Below are 18,851 nucleotides of genomic sequence, written 5' to 3' on the forward strand. Positions count from 1 at the left end.
TCATCCTTCTCATCATCATCATCAAATCAGTAAGAATCCTTTTTCCATGTTTTCACAGTAATGCTTACAATGATGATGATGAACACAATTATGATTGTTTTTATCCTTTTCCCCACGAGTTTTAATCTTGTCCGCACTTGCCTCATGATCACCATTTTGTTCCTCCTGCAGTTGCCCTCTACCATGAGCCGATGGGGGAGATGGTGTGTATGTTTGAGGGACAACAGGGTGGGGTCACGCAGGTCAAGTTTTCCCCAGATGGAACCAAGCTGTATTCAGGTGGGAGAAAGGTATTACTGCTATAATATTTTTATCTTCAAATTGGACAACATATTGTTCAAATTTGTCTATGGACTTTGAACAGTATTATCAGAAATGTCAAGCGCCCTAAGGACTCTGATTAAGAAATTTAAATACCCCGGCAAGGGACCGTTGAATGGCCTGGCGAAAGCACTGGACATTGTTCAAATTTGTCCATTGACTTTAAACAGTATTGTCATAATGTGCTTGCACATTTTTTAGCCTGGCTGTTTTCAGGGAAAACCCGAGATATTGTCATAGACAGCTCGTCATCTGGCATCTGCGGCCCGGCGTCTGCCGTCCGGCATCTGCTGTCCGCCGTACTAAAACCTTAAAATTTGCTCTAAATTCATAGTGCTTCCACCTACGACTTAAAACTTCATATGTAGATGCACCTTGATGAGTTCTACACGCCACACTCGTTTTTTTGTCACAAGGTCAGAGGTCAAGCTCACTGTGACCTCTAAAAAACATTAAAAAATTGTTCTGACAATTTTTCGTTTATTCAGAACTGCACCCATAGTCGAGTGTTTGCACCCATTATGTGGTGTTCTTGTTTAATTCACATATTATTTCAGGACAATGAAATCTTGTGTTGGGACATGAGACAGCCTGGCCAGATCCTCTTCACTCTCAACAGGCTGGTGACAACCAACCAGAGGATGTACTTTGACCTCACAAGGTATGAGACCCTTTACACAGCCTTTGATCTCACAAGGTATGAGACCCTTTACACAGCCTTTGACCTCACAAGGCATGAGAACCTTTACACAGCCTTTGACCTCACAAGGTATGAGACCCTTTACACAGCCTTTGAACTCACAAGGTATGAGACCCTTTACACAGCCTTTGACTTCACAAGATACGAGCCCTTTACACAGCCTTTGACCTCACAAGGCATCAGACCCTTTACACAGCCTTTGACCTCACAAGGTATCAGACCCTTTACACAGCCTCTGACCTCACAAGGTATCAGACCCTTTACACAACCTCTGACCTCACAAGGTATGAGACCCTTTACACAGCCTTTGACCTCACAAGGTATGAGAATCTTTACACAGCCTTTAACCTCACAAGGCACGAGACCCTTTACACAGCCTTTGACCTCAAAAGGTATGAGACCCTTTACACAGCCTTTGACCTCACACGGTATGAGACCCTTTACACAGCCTTTGAACTCACAGGGTATCAGACCCTTTACACAGCCTTTGACCTCACAAGGTATGAGACCCTTTACACAGCCTTTGACCTCACAAGGTATGAGACCCTTTACTCAGCCTTTGACCTCACAAGGTATGAGACCCTTTACACAGCCTTTGACCTCACAAGGTATGAGACCCTTTACACAGCCTTTGAACTCACAAGGTATGAGACCCTTTACACAGCCTTTGACCTCACAAGGTATGAGACCCTTTACACAGCCTTTGACCTCACAAGGTATCAGACCCTTTACACAGCCTTTGACCTCACAAGGTTTCAGACCGTTTACACAGCCTTTGACCTCACAAGGTATAAGACCCTTTACACAGCCTTTGACCTCACAAGGCATGAGACCCTTTACACAGCCTTTGACCTCACAAGGCACGAGACCCTTTACACAGCCTTTGACCTCACAAGGTATGAGACCCTTTACACAGCCTTTGACCTCGCAAGGTATGATACCCTTTACACAGCCTTTGACCTCACAAGGTATTAGACCCTTTACACAGCCTTTGACCTCACAAGGTATGAGGCCCTTTACACAGCCTTTTTTGATTGCTCAAATACTTTTGTTTATGTTCTAGCATGATTCCCTTTGTGTCTTTGGGCTCTAAAATAAAGATCAGTGGCATGCTATTCTTAAAGTGGGATCAACACATTTTATTCTAGAATTGATATCTGTTTGTTCACCTTGTTAGGGATTGTAAAATAACCTAAGGACATAGTAAAGACATGTTCAGCTCATGTGAGCGAGGTGTGGTGGGTCGGTGTGTGTGAAGGTAGGTCAGTGTTTAATGTTTACATAGCATTCTGCATAATCAAGTGATGTCTTTCAAGAACTCCTACCCTTCTTCTCTGTCAAAGGTCAACATCACAGCTTTATGTCAAAGGTCATTGATGTTAATTTACACTTTGTTATTTTTACATGCTGGGAAAGATATAGATTCAATTTCAGATTATTATTCCCCGTCATGTTCAGAAGATATGTTGCATATATACAACCCCCATGCTCTTTAGTAAAAGATTAAGGTCCTAATTTAAGGTTAAATTTCTTAATGTTTTTTCTGCTCTAAAACTTCAACATGTTTCGAAGGGTATCAATATAACCTCAGATTAGTATTTCCCTTGACTAGATGATGTGTTGCATACAATACCTAAGCTTGAACGTTAATGATCAAGGTTACATTTCAAGGTCAAAGTTAGCTCTGTTTCTTTTATAGGCCTTGTACGATTTGAATATGACTCATGAATATTACTCTCCATGACCAAATATTAAAATAAAATCATTTGCTCTTGGGATAAAATTAAAAGGCATATATTTAGTTCAAAGGTAATATATTTAAGTCTTCACTCTGTAAGTTTTACATGGCTTGAAGGATTGTAATATACGTTTGTGTAACTTTTTTAGGGCATATGATTACGTGATACGCTTAGTCCTTCATACAGGACCGTCCATATATGAGTGGATATTATTGGGAGGGTATAAAACGCAGTTTTTTTTGCGCAGCCTGTAAATTGATAGAGACTTCAAATTTTATACAATATTAACCAAACTTGGCACAGTTCATTAAGATTGCCATTCTTCCAGATTCCACCAGTGCTCCTAAAGGTATTTCTCTTTTCCAGGCTCAATTGGCAAATATGCCTTTTTGCAACACTCAGATTATATTTTGTTTATTGAATCCTTACCAAACTTTCACAATTTTTGTCCGAGATCCGAAGACGCCAAAATTGGTAAAAAGCGTTGTACACGTGCTGGAGTTATTGCCCTTTGTCTGTAAAGAACAGCACCAGACATGGACATTTATTAGGATACATGGATGTTATATTTTCATCAGATCTCTCAAATCTTCCACATTATGTATGTAGCAATAAAAATCAGTTTAGATGTTTCTTAAGCAAAACTCGGCCGAATTTACCAAACAGTTATATTCGTTTTCTTTAGAAACAAAATGCAACACTTGACATTATTGAAGATAAATAATGTTCACATGCGAAGAAAGTTTATAAATAACCTTTTTCAGAAAATAAAGTGAAATTTAACATGTTTTCTGACTACAATCGCCGGACTACAATCGCCAGATTTATATAATATATTAGTGACAAGAACGCGAAATAATTAACAAATTACGGGGCGAGGCTTCATTTATCATCCAACCTTCGCCAGTTTGCATAGCTTGGGTATGACAAGAAGATAATGAGTAAAGTGAATTTAAAACAATGACACACCAGGAACAACACAGTTTAAAACTAAATCAGTAATATATCTTTATGAGTTGTTCGACACCGGTGGTAATCAGTGGTGTGCATTTTCGTACCGAAACCCTAGGGAATATATTTACCCAAATAGTTAGACCATAGGCTTTATTCATGTCTTTGTTGTTGTGTTAAGACACTAAAATAATATTCGGTATTTTTGAGCTTTAGCTTAAGGAGTACTTTCTTATTTTTTAGGATGTTGTTATGCCGTTATTTATCAATTTGTTTAAGTCGCCTTCGCACATGCCATCAAAAGATGCATTTTGTGTGTTTTCAATGTTATTTCTACGAACCTGGTATATTTTAAACAGCAATACAATTCTGTAATGGTTTCATGAGAATTAAACTTGGAATGCACATGTGTCTATATGTTTGCCTTTCATCTGTCTGGCAATAAACACCTCCGTTCACATGTAAGCCTAGAAAAACTAAAATAATTTGAAAATTACGTAAGACATGATCACGGAAGTTGGTATGCATTTCAAGAAATGACGACAGGATTGTGCTAGCTCTTAAATTATGCAGATATCAAATAACAGGTGACTTTTACTAAAAATGCAATTGAAAATGTAACCTTAATTACGCACAAGCACTCAAGACAGAATCGTAAAACTAGGTATACACTTGAGAATTAACGTGTAGTTTTCGGGGAATATGTTATACAGTCTGCGGAACATCTAAAACATATTTGATTGAGACATTTTAAGAAGTAAGACATTAAGACATTCTACTGTGCAACAAGTACATTTTATTATGACGGAAACTGTGGACGGATAAAAACACTATGAAGGGTATAATTCACAAACTTTGTATAGGGGTTTTCACTGATTGGGGCGGGGGTTGCTGTATTGTTTGCCGTTTGACTGTCAAAGCCTTGTAGTATGCAGTGAACTTATAATTCCTACTCCCTCGTGCTTTATCTGCTTCACAATTATGAGATCTCCAAATCGTTTTTAGCTCACTTGAGCGCAACGTGCTCATGGTGAGCTATTGTGATCGCCCTTTTTCCGTCGTGCGTCGTGCGTCGTCAACATTTACCTTGTTAACACTCTAGAGGCCACATTTATTGTCCAATCTTCATGAAACTTACTCAGAACATGTGTCCCAATAATATCTTGGATGAGTTCGAAAATGGTTCCGGTTGATTGAAAAACATGGCCGCCAGGGGGCGTGGCAGTTAGCTATAGTAAAACCTTGTTAACACTCTAGAAGTCACATTTATTGTCCGATCTTCATGAAACTTTGTCAGAACATGTGTCCCAATAATATCTTGGACGAGTTCAAAAATGGTTCCGGTTGGTTGAAAAACATGGCCGCCAGGGGGCGTGGCAGTTTTTCTTATATGGCTATAGTAAAACCTTGTTAACACTCTAGAAGTCACATTTTTAGTCCAATCTTCATGAAACTTTGTCAGAACATGTGTGCCAATAATATCTTAGACGAGTTCGAAAATGGTTCCGGTTGGTTGAAAAACATGGCTGCCAGGGGGCGTGGCAGTTTTCCTTATATGGCTATAGTATAACCTTGTTAACATTCTAGAGGTTACATTTTTAGTCCAATCTTCATGAAACTTGGTCAAAACATGTGTCCCAATAATATCTTGGACGAGTTCGAAAATGGTTCTAGTTGAATGAAAAACATGGCCGCCATGGGGCGGGGCAGTTTTCCTAATATGGCTTTACTGTATGGTAAAACCTTGTTTACACTCTAGAAGTCACATTTGTGGTCCAATGCTCATTAAACTTGGTCAGAATATTTGAACTAATAATATCTGGGCTAAGTTCAAAAATGGTTGAGATCAGTTAAAAAACTTGGCCGCAAGGGGGCGTGGCATTTTTCCTTAAATGGCTATTTACTACAAAACCTTGTTAACACTCTAGAAGTCACATTTATTATCCAATCTTTATGAAACTTGATCTGAATATTTTTTCTAACAATAGCTTGAGTGACTTTGAAAATGGTTATGGTTTGTTGAAAAACATGGCCGCCAGGGGGGGGGGCAGTTGTCCTTATAAGGTATTAGTGAAAACTTGTTGACACTATATTAGCCACATTTATTGGCCAAGTTTCATGAAACTTGGTCAGAACATTTGTCCCAATGAAATTTTGCCAGAGATTGAAGCTGGGTCATATGAGCTCAAAAACTAGGTCACAAGGTCAAATATAAAAAAACATGTTAAAAGTCACTTTTTTGGTCCAAAATAATCTTCATGAATCAGCTTGCATTTTTTTCAGAATAGTCTAGTTCCTTTGGCTTTCAGGTGAGCGCCTCTTGTTTATCTGTCGACAAGCAACCTTAATTCGAAACATTTTAAAATTTGCTTTATCTCTGCATTGAAAATAATAACAGTTTAATGGAAACAATTATGCGTACCTTTAGGACAATAATTAAGTTCACCGTATAATTGAACGGTACGCTGATCATATTGTACAAATAATGATCGTTTAAAACGCATCGCTTGGAAAGCACGTAAAATAACGGGCGTGTCTGTAAACTTTAAGCGTGCTGCGATGTCACTTTCGATATCAGCCACATCCTACGTTATGGCCACATCTTGTCCAATTGGTGCTGATCTAGATATATTAGGAGACCTTTTTCTTGGTTTTAGTTGTACCGGTTTTTTATTGCAATACACGCCCCATAATACATTGTCAGAGCTACGAGTTATTTGAATAGGGCTTTATCTGTGCTATGTAAGACCGTGTGTTTTGTTTTCAATTTTCAATCGGGAACAAGCTTGAAACTTTTACAGTTTTTAAATAATTTTCTCTGTTTAACGGCAGCACAATTACTTATATGTATTCACTGATATTGTCCTATAGACCATCATAATTATAAAATAGACAAAAAAGTACAAACTGTCTCTTATTATATAACCATGTTTGATCAGCAACAGTCGCTACATCGTCTCGGGAAGTCACGACGGGACCGTGATTGTGTGGGATTCCCTGGCCACCCCTGTTACAGACGGCATCCATTCAGAGCCAGTGATTCATCCCGCTATGAAATTCCAGGCACACTACGATACCGTGAATGGTGTAAGGTTGGTGGATTTTTGCAATTGGTGTCTGCTATTGAGCAAAACAACAATAATCGATCCTTAGATGACATGTAATGCCAGAATTTCGAATATGTAGAATTTTTATTTTGCGATATAATGTCACAACAATCTTTTGTTGTTGTAAATAGTTGATTAACACTTGGTATGGAGCTATCGTTTACTGACAAATGTATATTGCAATCGGATTTGTTTTTGAATTGTATACATATAAACACTGACTTCACGAAGCTCCAGTGTTCGGAAGTAGGCCCTTATTCAATTAGTATCGTGCGTTGTTTGCCTTTGAAGAGACAGTTCATGTAAAGGACAACGCTGTTTTATGACAACGACGTGTCTCATGGGCATCTGGATTTATAATTACAGCAAATTACTTTTAACAATAACAGCTAATGCATGTCTTAGTTTGGTGTGCTAACATTTAATGAATGGTTTATGCATAGGAATTAAACTTTTGGAGATAATTGCAAGAAGCGAGAAAGAGATTAAACTCTATTATAGTCTATAAAAAGCAATTATGTTTGTATTGGTTATTTTATTTCATCTCGGTTGCTAATTGTTTATTTTTGTTCACAGCGTGCACAAAACCCTACCCCTAGTGGCGACAACCTCTGGGCAGCGACATTTCAAGTGCGTCTTAGAAGACTCAGATGATGATGAAGGAAGCAGTAGCAACAACACCAGGGCAAATGCTGCAGAACGTGATAATTGCGTCCGGCTCTGGTGGACTTAATAAGCCGGGAAGTGATTAAAAGCAAAGCATGTGGCATTATATACTCATTCCGTTAATACGTTTCGGTCGAATGTACATTGACAGTTTTGAACTCTGTATCATGCGTATCAAAGGCTTGAACTCTTTATCATGCGTATCCTAGGCTCAATGATAAGGTAATATTAATAAATAATGCCGGCCTGTAGCTTGTGGGCATTGTGGTTGTATGTACATAACATTGTAAACATTTGTATATATTTTCTCTCTTTGTGTTTTCGTTTGTAATAGTTTGATCATTATTGGGAACGTTCTTGAACGTTCTTCAACGTGTACTGTTTTGAGTGTAAATAAATGTTTTCACTATTGTTAATAAAATTATGTGGCTTCAGGTATTATTTCGCAAATGGTATCATTAAAGCGCTAAAGCCGATGATCTTTTTCTTTGAACTGCTGCTCAAAATAAGTTGAACGGAAGGACACGGGGTGTGGTTAACAATTCCTTAAGATAAAAGTACCGCGTATGATCGCTCCCCAGTGTCTGATGAAGGATAATTACATTTATCACTTATACGAATGAGTTGGTTTAATTAGAGTTATTTTAATACTTTACGTATTTCTTTCAGAGCCTGCATGAGTAAAATGCATGTGCTAGTAAGGTGATGAATTATTCATATTCGGACAAAACCGTAACCTAAACCTAGTATCCGGAAATGCAAATGACCTGATAATCAGACCAGAAATACTGTTAGATTTATGTTTTCTGAAGACATGCTTAAAAGAATCATAAAGTCCCGGAAGATTATACCAAGGTCACTGTCCTCATTTCACGAATTTAAAATGTTTGCAATCAATATAAAAATCTGACAAAATGTTGACGCCATTTCGATAAGTTGAAACCTAACGATCCGATTATTTTCAGATATGAATAATCGGCCCATGTGCCGATATAATCATATTGGCTTGCCAGATGCGAATTACCTATCGCGACTTTAACTTGTTACTATGTATAGTAACGCCATGCAATCTTTCTGTAGATCTACCGATAGTCTATGGATGGACTTAAGATCCATTTAGACAACTATAAACTAGAATGTGTAATCTAGCGGCCATGGAAATTGTATTAAGTTACCATACTTTATTTTATCTGGAACTTTTTCTTATATTCACGATTTCGATATTGTTAATCACGCGTAACGAGACTGCCGAGATAACGCGAGATTTAGGGTTCGTTTTTTTGCTAGTATTCGCTCTACATGACACACCTTACCTATCCGCTTTATTGACTTTATAAATAGAATAAAAGCGATAAATTGCCGATTTATTACTAATAAAAACAATCCTTATTTTTATTATAACGTTCAACGACCATCTGCTCGATACTAATTCAGTACCATTGTAATTAACGGCGCCGTAATTAACTACTGACAAAAATAACTAGATCATACCTTAATTACTGTTATGTGTGCAGAAACCTGTCAGAAATTAAAACAACCCTAGACTATTATAATTTTTGAGTGCAAGTTAGTTTAAACCCACCCACATATTAAAAAATAAACATGTTTTTATTATATTAGCTCATTTTTCTAAATTTTCAGAAATAAAAACCAATTGGTATTTGCACATTTCAGTGCACATAGGACTACTTTATTGTTAAATATGTTAGATTTGTAAATTGTATAATAATCTATATATTTTTATTAGTTATGTTGCAAGCCTAACTTGTTGTGCTTTTAAAATACATAAAAATCAAATTGTTGACAACTTTAATATTATTTAAGATCATTATTAAGCAAAAGTAAGTCCCCAATTCCAAGCTTACCCCGGCCAGCTGAACCGGTAGAGTGCTGATCTCTGACTCACTCATGGGTTGGTAAGTTTAAAGGGGCCTTTTCACAGATTTTGGCATTTTTTTAACTTATTCATTAAATGCTTTATATTGATAAATGTAAACATTGGATCGTAAAAGCTCCAGTAAAAAATCAAGAAAAAAAAATAAAAAAAGGAAAAGAACATTGCCCGGAGCAGGTTTCGAACCAGTGACACCTGGAGTCCTGCCAGAGTCCTGAAGTAAAAACGCTCTAGCCTACTGAGCTATTCCGCCGAGTACACATTCTAGACGTATTTTATACCTTATATAAGCAATCTTCGTAGTTTCACAAAATTTAACGACAAAAACAGAACTCTCCAAATTATTCAATCGTTTCGCGTTGCAACGCTTTATAATTTTTAGGTTTTAAAATCGTCAAAAGATGCATATAATGGCTATATTAGAGCATGGTTAATGTTCAGTATTACTGTTTCCTCACAAATATCAAAACTAAAACGAAAACTTACGAATCTGAAACAACTTTTTTCAATTTTGTCAATTTACCAAAGCGTGAAAAGATCCCTTTAAGCCTCAACCTGGGTTCATCTCTTAGAAATAATTACACCTTAGGCTACCCTGTCTGTAACCAAAATTGCAGTTGAGGGTCACCGGCATACATGTATCAAATACAATGTATGTGCTTATGTTAACATTTCATGAAGATTCAACCACTGAGCAGGATTACTAAGTTAACCCATTTTATTAATGAAAAAAATTAAATATACTATTAGATGTATCCAAAAAGACAAACCAACTAGTACCTACTAGTACTATCATAAGGAACATCATCCATTAACCATCTATACTTCAAGGTATTTTGGCTCTGCTACATCAACAGGAATTAGCATTCGGTTAATGTTTTCGGTGTTAATCATAGGGATTACAATTTATAATATTTCATCCAGACAACAAAATCTTTACAATGATAGTAAACATTTTACAGTCAGGTTTTACTTCTATAAGGTTAAAAACTAAATAGTGAATCAGTTTTTGAGATGAGCTTGTACCAAACACACACACAAGCTCCTGCACATACACACACTTTAATGAGCAAGTTTCTGGAGTGTCACAGTTATTGCTTGTTGGAATGTCTCAGACTAACCAGCATATACAAGCAGTCTTCACTTTAGCATTTTTTAACAACTAGCGGCAGCCCGAATCTGTATGCATTAAATTTAATAGAACAGATTAATATACCCACTAGCCCGAAAATATGAATCTGGAAATTTTAATAGCCGAAATTTAATACATATCACTAGCCCCGGGCTGTCTGGCTAAGGGTAAGCGTCAAGACTGTAAAAGCAATAATAATTCTTCAAACATTGATGCTTGTCTTGTTTTGAACAAATCTGCAATGACGGGCAGTTAATTGGGATAGCCCAACACACAACCAGTTAAGGATGACTGTGATGCAGGTGAAAGTTTCACCCATATGGATATTTAGCCAATGACTTGGGACACTTATTTTAATTCGAAGTAAATGTTTTCTTAGCAGTGTTAATTGTCATGACAACACATCACATGTTATGTTAAATGATTACATGACAACATTGGATGTGTAGCAAACATCCAGTTTATTATATTTCTGAATGTGTAGGATATTTTTTTAATGTAAGGGTATGAAGTAGACACACATCTAAAGTATCTTTTTTTTTTTTTTTAAAGAACATAGTTATGTTACTGTGGTGATATATAGTATTAATTGCAAGAGTTAATGAAATTCTAGGTGTAGAAGTCTTGAGCTTGAAGCAGAATGAGATACAGTATCCCATTCTGTTGACACTGGGATATTCCTGAAGAAAAGGTTTTTTATAAGTTATAACAATAAACCATTCAATAACATTTAAAGACAGCAAATTTTTAAAATAATTGTTCTTTTTAAAGAAAAGTATTTTACCAAATGTAATCAAACTTCTAATTTGCCCAAACTTAACAAATAAGATATTTTTTCATACCCCACCCGCTTTTGGCATGTTTCGTTTTTACCTACTTTAAAGTCGAAATAAAGCACAAAAATGAACGACAATTAAACCAAAGATACTAAGTTAATAACAAATTACAAAAAAATCATACCATATAAGTTATATCTGCAAATTATTGGGAAATTATAATTGCATCAACACGGAACTGTATGCAGACGCACTGCAGTAGCTGATCGAGTACCCCCCCCCCCCCACCTCACTAAATCCACTCAGAGTTGTCTCCCTTGAAATAATGTCGAAAAGGTCAATTGTTTAAGCACAAAAGTATAAAGTCATTTTTTACCAAGTCAATATAAAAATAGTTTTTACTTGATTGGTTTCAAGTGTTTGCGTTTCAAGTACCATTACATTATCTACTTTTTGACAGACTTAAACATAGTTTTCTAATTATATTTGTTTGGTTATCAAGTTTGTTCATTTACCTAAACAAAGACCCAGCATTTACCAGGCTTGTTCTTTTTTAATTGTAAGAGCTTTGGGTTTTAACGTTACCTTATTATCAATCTTTTTTAAGTAAGTTTGAAAAGGAGAATGTATTTGCATGAACGGTCAATGGGTTTCCTTTTAGTTTTGTTGCTCGTACATTATTTCTTCCCAAAACTATTAAATAAATTACAAGTACGTGTACCTTAAATAATTTGCATCCATACCAGTTAATTACAATGACCGTTCAATAACACAACCCCAGCTGTATTTGCATTGATGTTAAATGTTATACTGCTTTTTTCCTGTCTTGTAAAGGTTATTTGTCACATGTTGATAGAAGACACATTTTTATCTCCTCATAATGTTTTCCGAAAATGTCTTTCCTTTATTCATGCCTCTATTATAAAGTAAGATCGTAACTCTTTATTGATTGATTTATTGATTTATTATATATATATGACAGCATGACGGTTGGAAAATTTCTTACAACTTTTGCGTTTTTGTGAAGATTTAATCATATATGACACGTGTATTGTTTTACCAATAACACCCTTCAATATGTCAGTATTTGCTTGAGAAAGGAGCATATTGTCCGTTGTAATATTCCGTTGACATATTATATAGTTATAAGTAAATCTCAACTAACCTTAATTTGTATTATCTTTTAATATTACAACTGTCTTATTATCGTATGAAATGTAAAAACTTAAAGTATGAACAAATGAAATGCTGACATTTAAACGTATATACCCAATTTAAGCGAGAGTTCAGTTTTTAAGTCAATTCAGATTTGCGACACTTAATAATGCAATCTTCAAGTCTCTGTATTTGAGTATTGCAATGAGCAAACAGCGATGAGTTTCGAACAATAATCACGCAAAAACGCTCATAGAATAAAATCATAATGAATTATCTTAGATACCACATTTTAGACTTCTGTGTTCCATCGCTATGTTTATAAATATGATGTCGTGCTTGAATATAATCCATTATATACACTTGTGTATATTATTATCTGGGAGACAGCACTTACACGGAATTGGGTTCAGAGTAGGACGAGTAACATGGTTGTTCATAATGATCAGTTGCAGTGCAGATCGGTCTAATCCTTGGAAATACAGGAAATATAATCAAGTATAAAAACTGAAACACATATGTTAGTTTTCTCGTTCCAGCTGTAAAAAACAATGTTATATGTTCAGTGAAAAGATTCGATATTTGTATCCCTTAACTTACATATTTGTCGTTACCTAGAATGTATACACTAAAATAAAAGATTTCGTACTCAGTAATATTTCTGTGAGAAATCGTAAGCGTAACAGAAATAATAGAATATATCGACAGCAAGCAAACCTATCATCCCACGTGTACACTTGCTTTCACATCTACAAGTCCATAGATAGAAAAACCTTTCGAACTGTGTACAGAAACGTTCGACATGTCGTTCGTAAAACAATGACATATTCGAATGTGTAGATTGAATCTATTGTTTCTGTAAAATACAACAACGAAACAGTGTGAGCATGACGGTTTTATACTTCGTTGTTGGTTTCTTGGCATTGACTGTTACTATGCAGTTTCTCTAGTTTGTGTGTTTTGTAAAAAACATTGTGCTTTATGGCAATTAATTTATTGCTTGTCAAATTGTTTGGCAATAGGTTCCTACGCATGTTAAAGAGTTTGTGTATATGTTATAAAGAATTGTGCTCCTGTTTATGCTGCTGAAGTTTTCATACTGTTAAATTGTTAATATTGTATTTTTTAAATACAACGGCATATTGTTCTTGGTAACCAGCATGTTACAAGGCAATGGACTTTTTCCTAGGCAGACATTTGTTCAATGTTTAAAGTGACCCACAATTATCACAAACAGTGCTCCGATTGATAGGACGTGGGTCATAACGGGAAATCAGACTCGTTATAAAAACGAGTAGCTCATTTATGTTAACACAGTGGCTTATTATTCATACTGTCATGACGTGAATCATTTTAAAATGTCCATAATTTGTTAATCATGAGTTTTCCATCTTATAGTGTTGAACCTTACAGAAGCATCAGTTAAGTGTCATAAATCCATTGGAAAACGACTGAAATTGCACTGTGTGCACTGTTTACAGTGAGTAACAGTGGGGTTAGGGATTTCGTTCCGGGATTAATCTCTTAAGAATCCCTAAAAATAACCCTCATTCAGCCGATTTTTAGGGATTAATCCGTTTTCACCCCGTTTTCACCGAATTCATCTCTATTAGGGCTTACTTGCGATGAATTAAGCTCTCTAAGGGATGAATTCATCGCTAGAGATGAATAAATCCCTTCTAGAGATGAATTCAGCGCAAGGGATGAATTCAACTCTACAAGGGATTAATTAATCTCTACGCATGCGCAGTCAATGTCAGCGGTGAATAAGGATGAAAAGGCGGAGTTAATCAATGCCGCAAACGAGTGGGCGGGGCGTGGACATCTATTTTTAGATGAGGATTTAATTTTGTCGATTTTATGCATAATACAATTTATTAATGGTCTACCAGTGCACATCATAAACTTCTTTTTTTGACCAACACCCGGGCAGCCGGGGTAAACTTTACCTACGTTGGCTCAAACTTTAATACGGGCAAAAACCCGCGAAGCGGGCGTTGTCCGTTCATATATATGGACATTTAGACATACAATTACATAAGAATACCACATATGGATGTGTCTCAAAAAAAAATTGCCACACGACATATATTTTCGCGATGCTATTTATGACCTTGAACAAATCAAAAACACTTTGACATATGCTAAATCACATGTATATACATACCTCAGGAAAAATCATATTAATGACATCATAATTGTGTAGCGAATCGCGCTAAATATTCTCGCATTATTTGTTTTTTTCTTCGCAACCGTTCCAGAATTAAGTCATTACTCAATTATCTCCCCTGAATACTCTTCTTCAGTGGGTATAAGCCGATGACTGGTTCACTACATATAGTGTCAGTCTTTACCAAACACAATTTACGTGAACATAACCCGTCTTAAATATATTGCCGAATATCAGAAATCCGTCTTATTTTATTCACAAAATTTAAAGATATTCCGATCGTTGTTACCCACCAGAAACATATTTATTCACAAATTTTTAAGATATTCAGATCTAACTTTTTAGTGTTTTAGCTTTAATTTTTAACGTATTAACACCTCGTCTGCTCGCACTTTACCGATATCCCGAAAGGTTACATATCACTATAATAAGTTTAGGCCTAAAACCACAAAATCCGATACCTTTGGATTTTCTTATCACACTTTTACGTAAAAAAATATTCCAGATTCGAAGTCAACAAAAACAAAAAACAAGACATTTATAATTTGTCTGCATTATTGATCAGATTTTAAGATATTTGTTGGTTTTTCGTCTTTAGAAGCTGTTCTGCCAAGGCAAGAGCTGGGCAAAAACAAGCCATTCTATCCAGCAAAACTGACAGTGTTGGTTTACAGAAAATCAACAAAGGAGGGATTCCTGAACAATCAAAGTTTCCAAGCTTTACACACAGTTATTATCTGTGGTGATCTTTCTTGGTTCTGTTGGTTTACTTGGATGAAACATGTGTGAACTTTTATAGAACTTTGAAAAGTCTATATCTGTCTATCTATAAACACAAATCAGCTATGTTATAATAAGATCAGATGTGCAAACAATGTCAAAGGGTTGTTAAATTAACAATTTGAAGGCAATTATGCTGAAAAAATATGAAAGATCCCATGCAAATTTAGTCTGTATATCGACAAGTGTCTGCCAATAAATGTCAAACTAGTAATACAAAACTTACCACAAGTATGTACAAGCAATAAGTACCTGTTGTGATCATTTTTAGTAAGATAGTGTAATTCTAAACAGTAGCAAATAGCTTGTTTAGTAAATGCATAATGCAATTTATATAATTTCCTTTATATTGTGTAATTAATAAATTGGTTGTTACTTGTTTATCCATGATAAATGTTTTATGGCTAGTACAAAACCAGCATTGTTAATTTTGTAAAAGGTAATAAAATTACACCACTTTGTAATTTCATATACGTAAATATGCGTGTACTGTAGGTTGATGAGTGATGACAGTGTTTTAGTATTACTTATTTTGTAACTATTATTTTATGTGCAAATAAATGATGTGAAGTGTTTTGTATCTCCACACAATACCACATACCTTTTGATATATGTACTGTGTTATGTGTTATTTGAATGTTTAAATTAAAAAATATGGATGATATAACATGATGCATTCTAATATTTGTATTCAAATTGTAACTATAGAGCTAAGTGTATGCAGTTTAGGCTGTGATTTAAGAATTGCTACAAAATGGCTAGATTTTTAGTGGCGACAAAATTTAAACTATTCAACAATAGTTTGCGAAAGAAAATTAGAATCCTGCCAGATACCTGTATTTATTAAATATTATAATTGCGAAACAAGTATGTTGTTATACTGTTACATATAATTATACATTGATAATAACTAAGAAGACAATTAGCGGTGTTAACGTTTCCCAACAGTAGAAATCATTTTTCTGATGAAGTCAGTGGTATACAGACGAAAGCTCCAGGTATGGCTTTCAATACGTATTGTGTGTTATTTGACAGTCTAAAACTTATTGGATTAAAATAAATCCTGTCAAATTTGTCAATCAAAATTGATTTGACACATCACATGATTTTGATTATGTTAAATCAGTGTACTGTATGCTAAAGGCAACTGCTTTATCAAGCTGTCAAGTTGATTGAGACATTTGATGAAACAAACTGTTGCCGGGGTAGGACCAGTACTTAGTGTCTATACATGTATGACGTATCATGACGTCGAAAGTCTACAAGACCTACTAGGTAGAACGAGAAATGTACTTTGACGTACAATTTTCACCGACTTGAGTGTTAGCCAATCAGAAGATACCTTACATCTGTTGCTTTTAGAGATATTTGACATTGAACATTATTATTATTATTATTATTATTTATACCATTTATACCAAATTATGCGACTATCGACCGCTTACTCATAGATATTGTGCGTATTTATTGACCTGGCGTGGCGGAAGTAACCTTTGACTTATACAAGTTATGGTTATTACAAAATACGACCAACGGGGAGGTTATTTCCTACACAGTAATGCGCTGAACGGTCGTGATACTCCGCCCCGCATGAATAAATACTCACAATATGCTGAATAATTTAATTATAAAAAGGTAACAATTGAATCTTCTTCAAATTTGTATATAATCTTTTCAATGGCTTAAATACATGTACTTGAAACTTTTATGTGTTTTTTTCCATTCTGATATTTTTATTCATTTTGTCCTTAATTAAAAAAAGATTTTACACATTCATTATGAATAAATCAGAAGGAAAAGCGGCTCAATAGACAAGTGTTTTGATTGGCTGTTCAGAAAATGCGTACGTCGAAGTACAAACATGTATGTCGAAGTACAAAATGTACTTTGACGTACAAACATATGGTGTACTTTGAAGTGTATTTTATATTTGTATGTCGACGTACAATTGTTGTACTTCGACGTACATTTCTCTTTTTACCTAGTAGGTCTTCTTGACTTTCAACCCAAATGATACGCCATAGTATGTCTTAAGGGTTATCTAAAGAATGATCCCACTTAAGGGATCAATACAGAGACCTCCCAGTGACTAAGCCAGTTAGCAGACACCCCATCCATTATACCACAGCCACCGAACAAGCTTATAATTCCTGTTGCTAGAAAACATTTTTTTTTATAAGATGCTACATCTTTAAGCTAGGAACATGTAACTCGTATTAAGATTGATTTTTTAAGATGCATTACTTAATTATTGCAACAATTATAATTTTTTGAACACAATCATGTCCATATATTTATTAAAAATACATGGTTATCAAAAAAACTTAAAAAGCTTTTGCCCGTAAATTAGGTATTATCATATTATTTTTCCCCGAAAAGGCACATACTGTAGTCATGAAAACTCAGACCTGTAAACAAACTTTGAATTACAAACACACACGCATACTACAATTTATAATATGATGCATGCAGCATAGTGTTACATAGCCTAAAACAACGCGCGTCATTTGTAAACTCGACAAATAATTTTTTTGTATTAACACCTCATTGTGTAACACCGGTCACACCGGTGTCGCGTGAGAATTGCAAGACCGTGAGGCAGTTAAGATATACAGGAAGACAACAGGTTTTGCGCATGCGCAGTATGATATAAACATGTTCGTGAGGAATGCAAGACCGTATCCTTGTATTATATCAACGATTCTTACCCTATTTTATGATTATTGCAAATGGTGAATAATTTAGATGCGGAAAGTACACTCAAAACCCCCGAACAAGATCGTCACGATTTGTACTCGTTAGTTTTCTTATTGCGTGAACACAAAAAATAACATTGTTATTATAAAGTAAGCAGATTGATTCGGCCCCAAGCTATTTCGGTTATTTAGTTGGGTATATAATCTGGGTCATTTATTATTAAAGCTTATTATAACTACCTAGTTTTAGTTTCAAATAGTCGTTGTGATGCGTCGTTTTACTTGGTATTCCAAGATGTTCACATGCAGGCGTGTTGTTTATTTTGCAAATGTTCAGACAGAATTTGTTAAAAAATGTCAACATTAACTACTAGGATTGCTTAAAAACATACATATTTAAAAACAAAAAATGAAAATCAATGTGAGACAGACTCCCAGTATAGGCGCAGTGTGTCAATGCCCTAGAGAAGCTTTGCAGTTAAAGTGAAGAAAAAGAAAGATTCAAATATTTTAAGCATAGGCAGACATATGACTATGGGAATAGTATTGTACTGTAACACACTGACAATTTTTATTATGTCATCCAGTGTGGTCAGTTTCTGATATTAGAGCGAGCCAGAAAACTGGGCCTACCCAAACTAAGTTGTTGCTGGCATTTTGTATATTACGTATTTTTTAGTGAAAAAATCATAACTAATTTAAATATAAATGTATTTTAGAACTTTAAAACAAATTATGCAGCAGTAAATGACTAGGTATATGTA

At 35.2% G+C, this 18,851-nt stretch overlaps 1 protein-coding gene across 8 annotated transcripts in view; it reads left to right on the plus strand.

Moving 5' to 3' along the window:
• LOC127861442 (telomerase Cajal body protein 1-like) overlaps positions 1–18,851 on the plus strand; it is a 112,597-nt gene that overhangs the window by 19,146 nt on the left and 74,600 nt on the right. For 2 of the 8 annotated variants that reach the window (XM_052399939.1, XM_052399931.1), the window contains 4 exons: positions 172–290; positions 879–982; positions 6,651–6,803; positions 7,395–7,960. The exons of 2 other annotated variants lie outside the window; for them this stretch is intronic. In XM_052399939.1, the coding sequence (XP_052255899.1) occupies positions 172–290; positions 879–982; positions 6,651–6,803; positions 7,395–7,551 (533 nt within the window). In that variant the 3' untranslated portion in view covers positions 7,552–7,960. Of the gene's footprint in view, positions 1–171; positions 291–878; positions 983–6,650; positions 6,804–7,394; positions 7,961–18,851 lie in introns of those variants that run through there. 4 more of the 8 variants (XM_052399932.1, XM_052399933.1, XM_052399935.1 and 1 more) reach the window with 4 other exon arrangements.

This window comes from Dreissena polymorpha, chromosome 16 (genome assembly GCF_020536995.1).
Source record: "Dreissena polymorpha isolate Duluth1 chromosome 16, UMN_Dpol_1.0, whole genome shotgun sequence".
NCBI lineage: Eukaryota > Metazoa > Mollusca > Bivalvia > Myida > Dreissenidae > Dreissena > Dreissena polymorpha.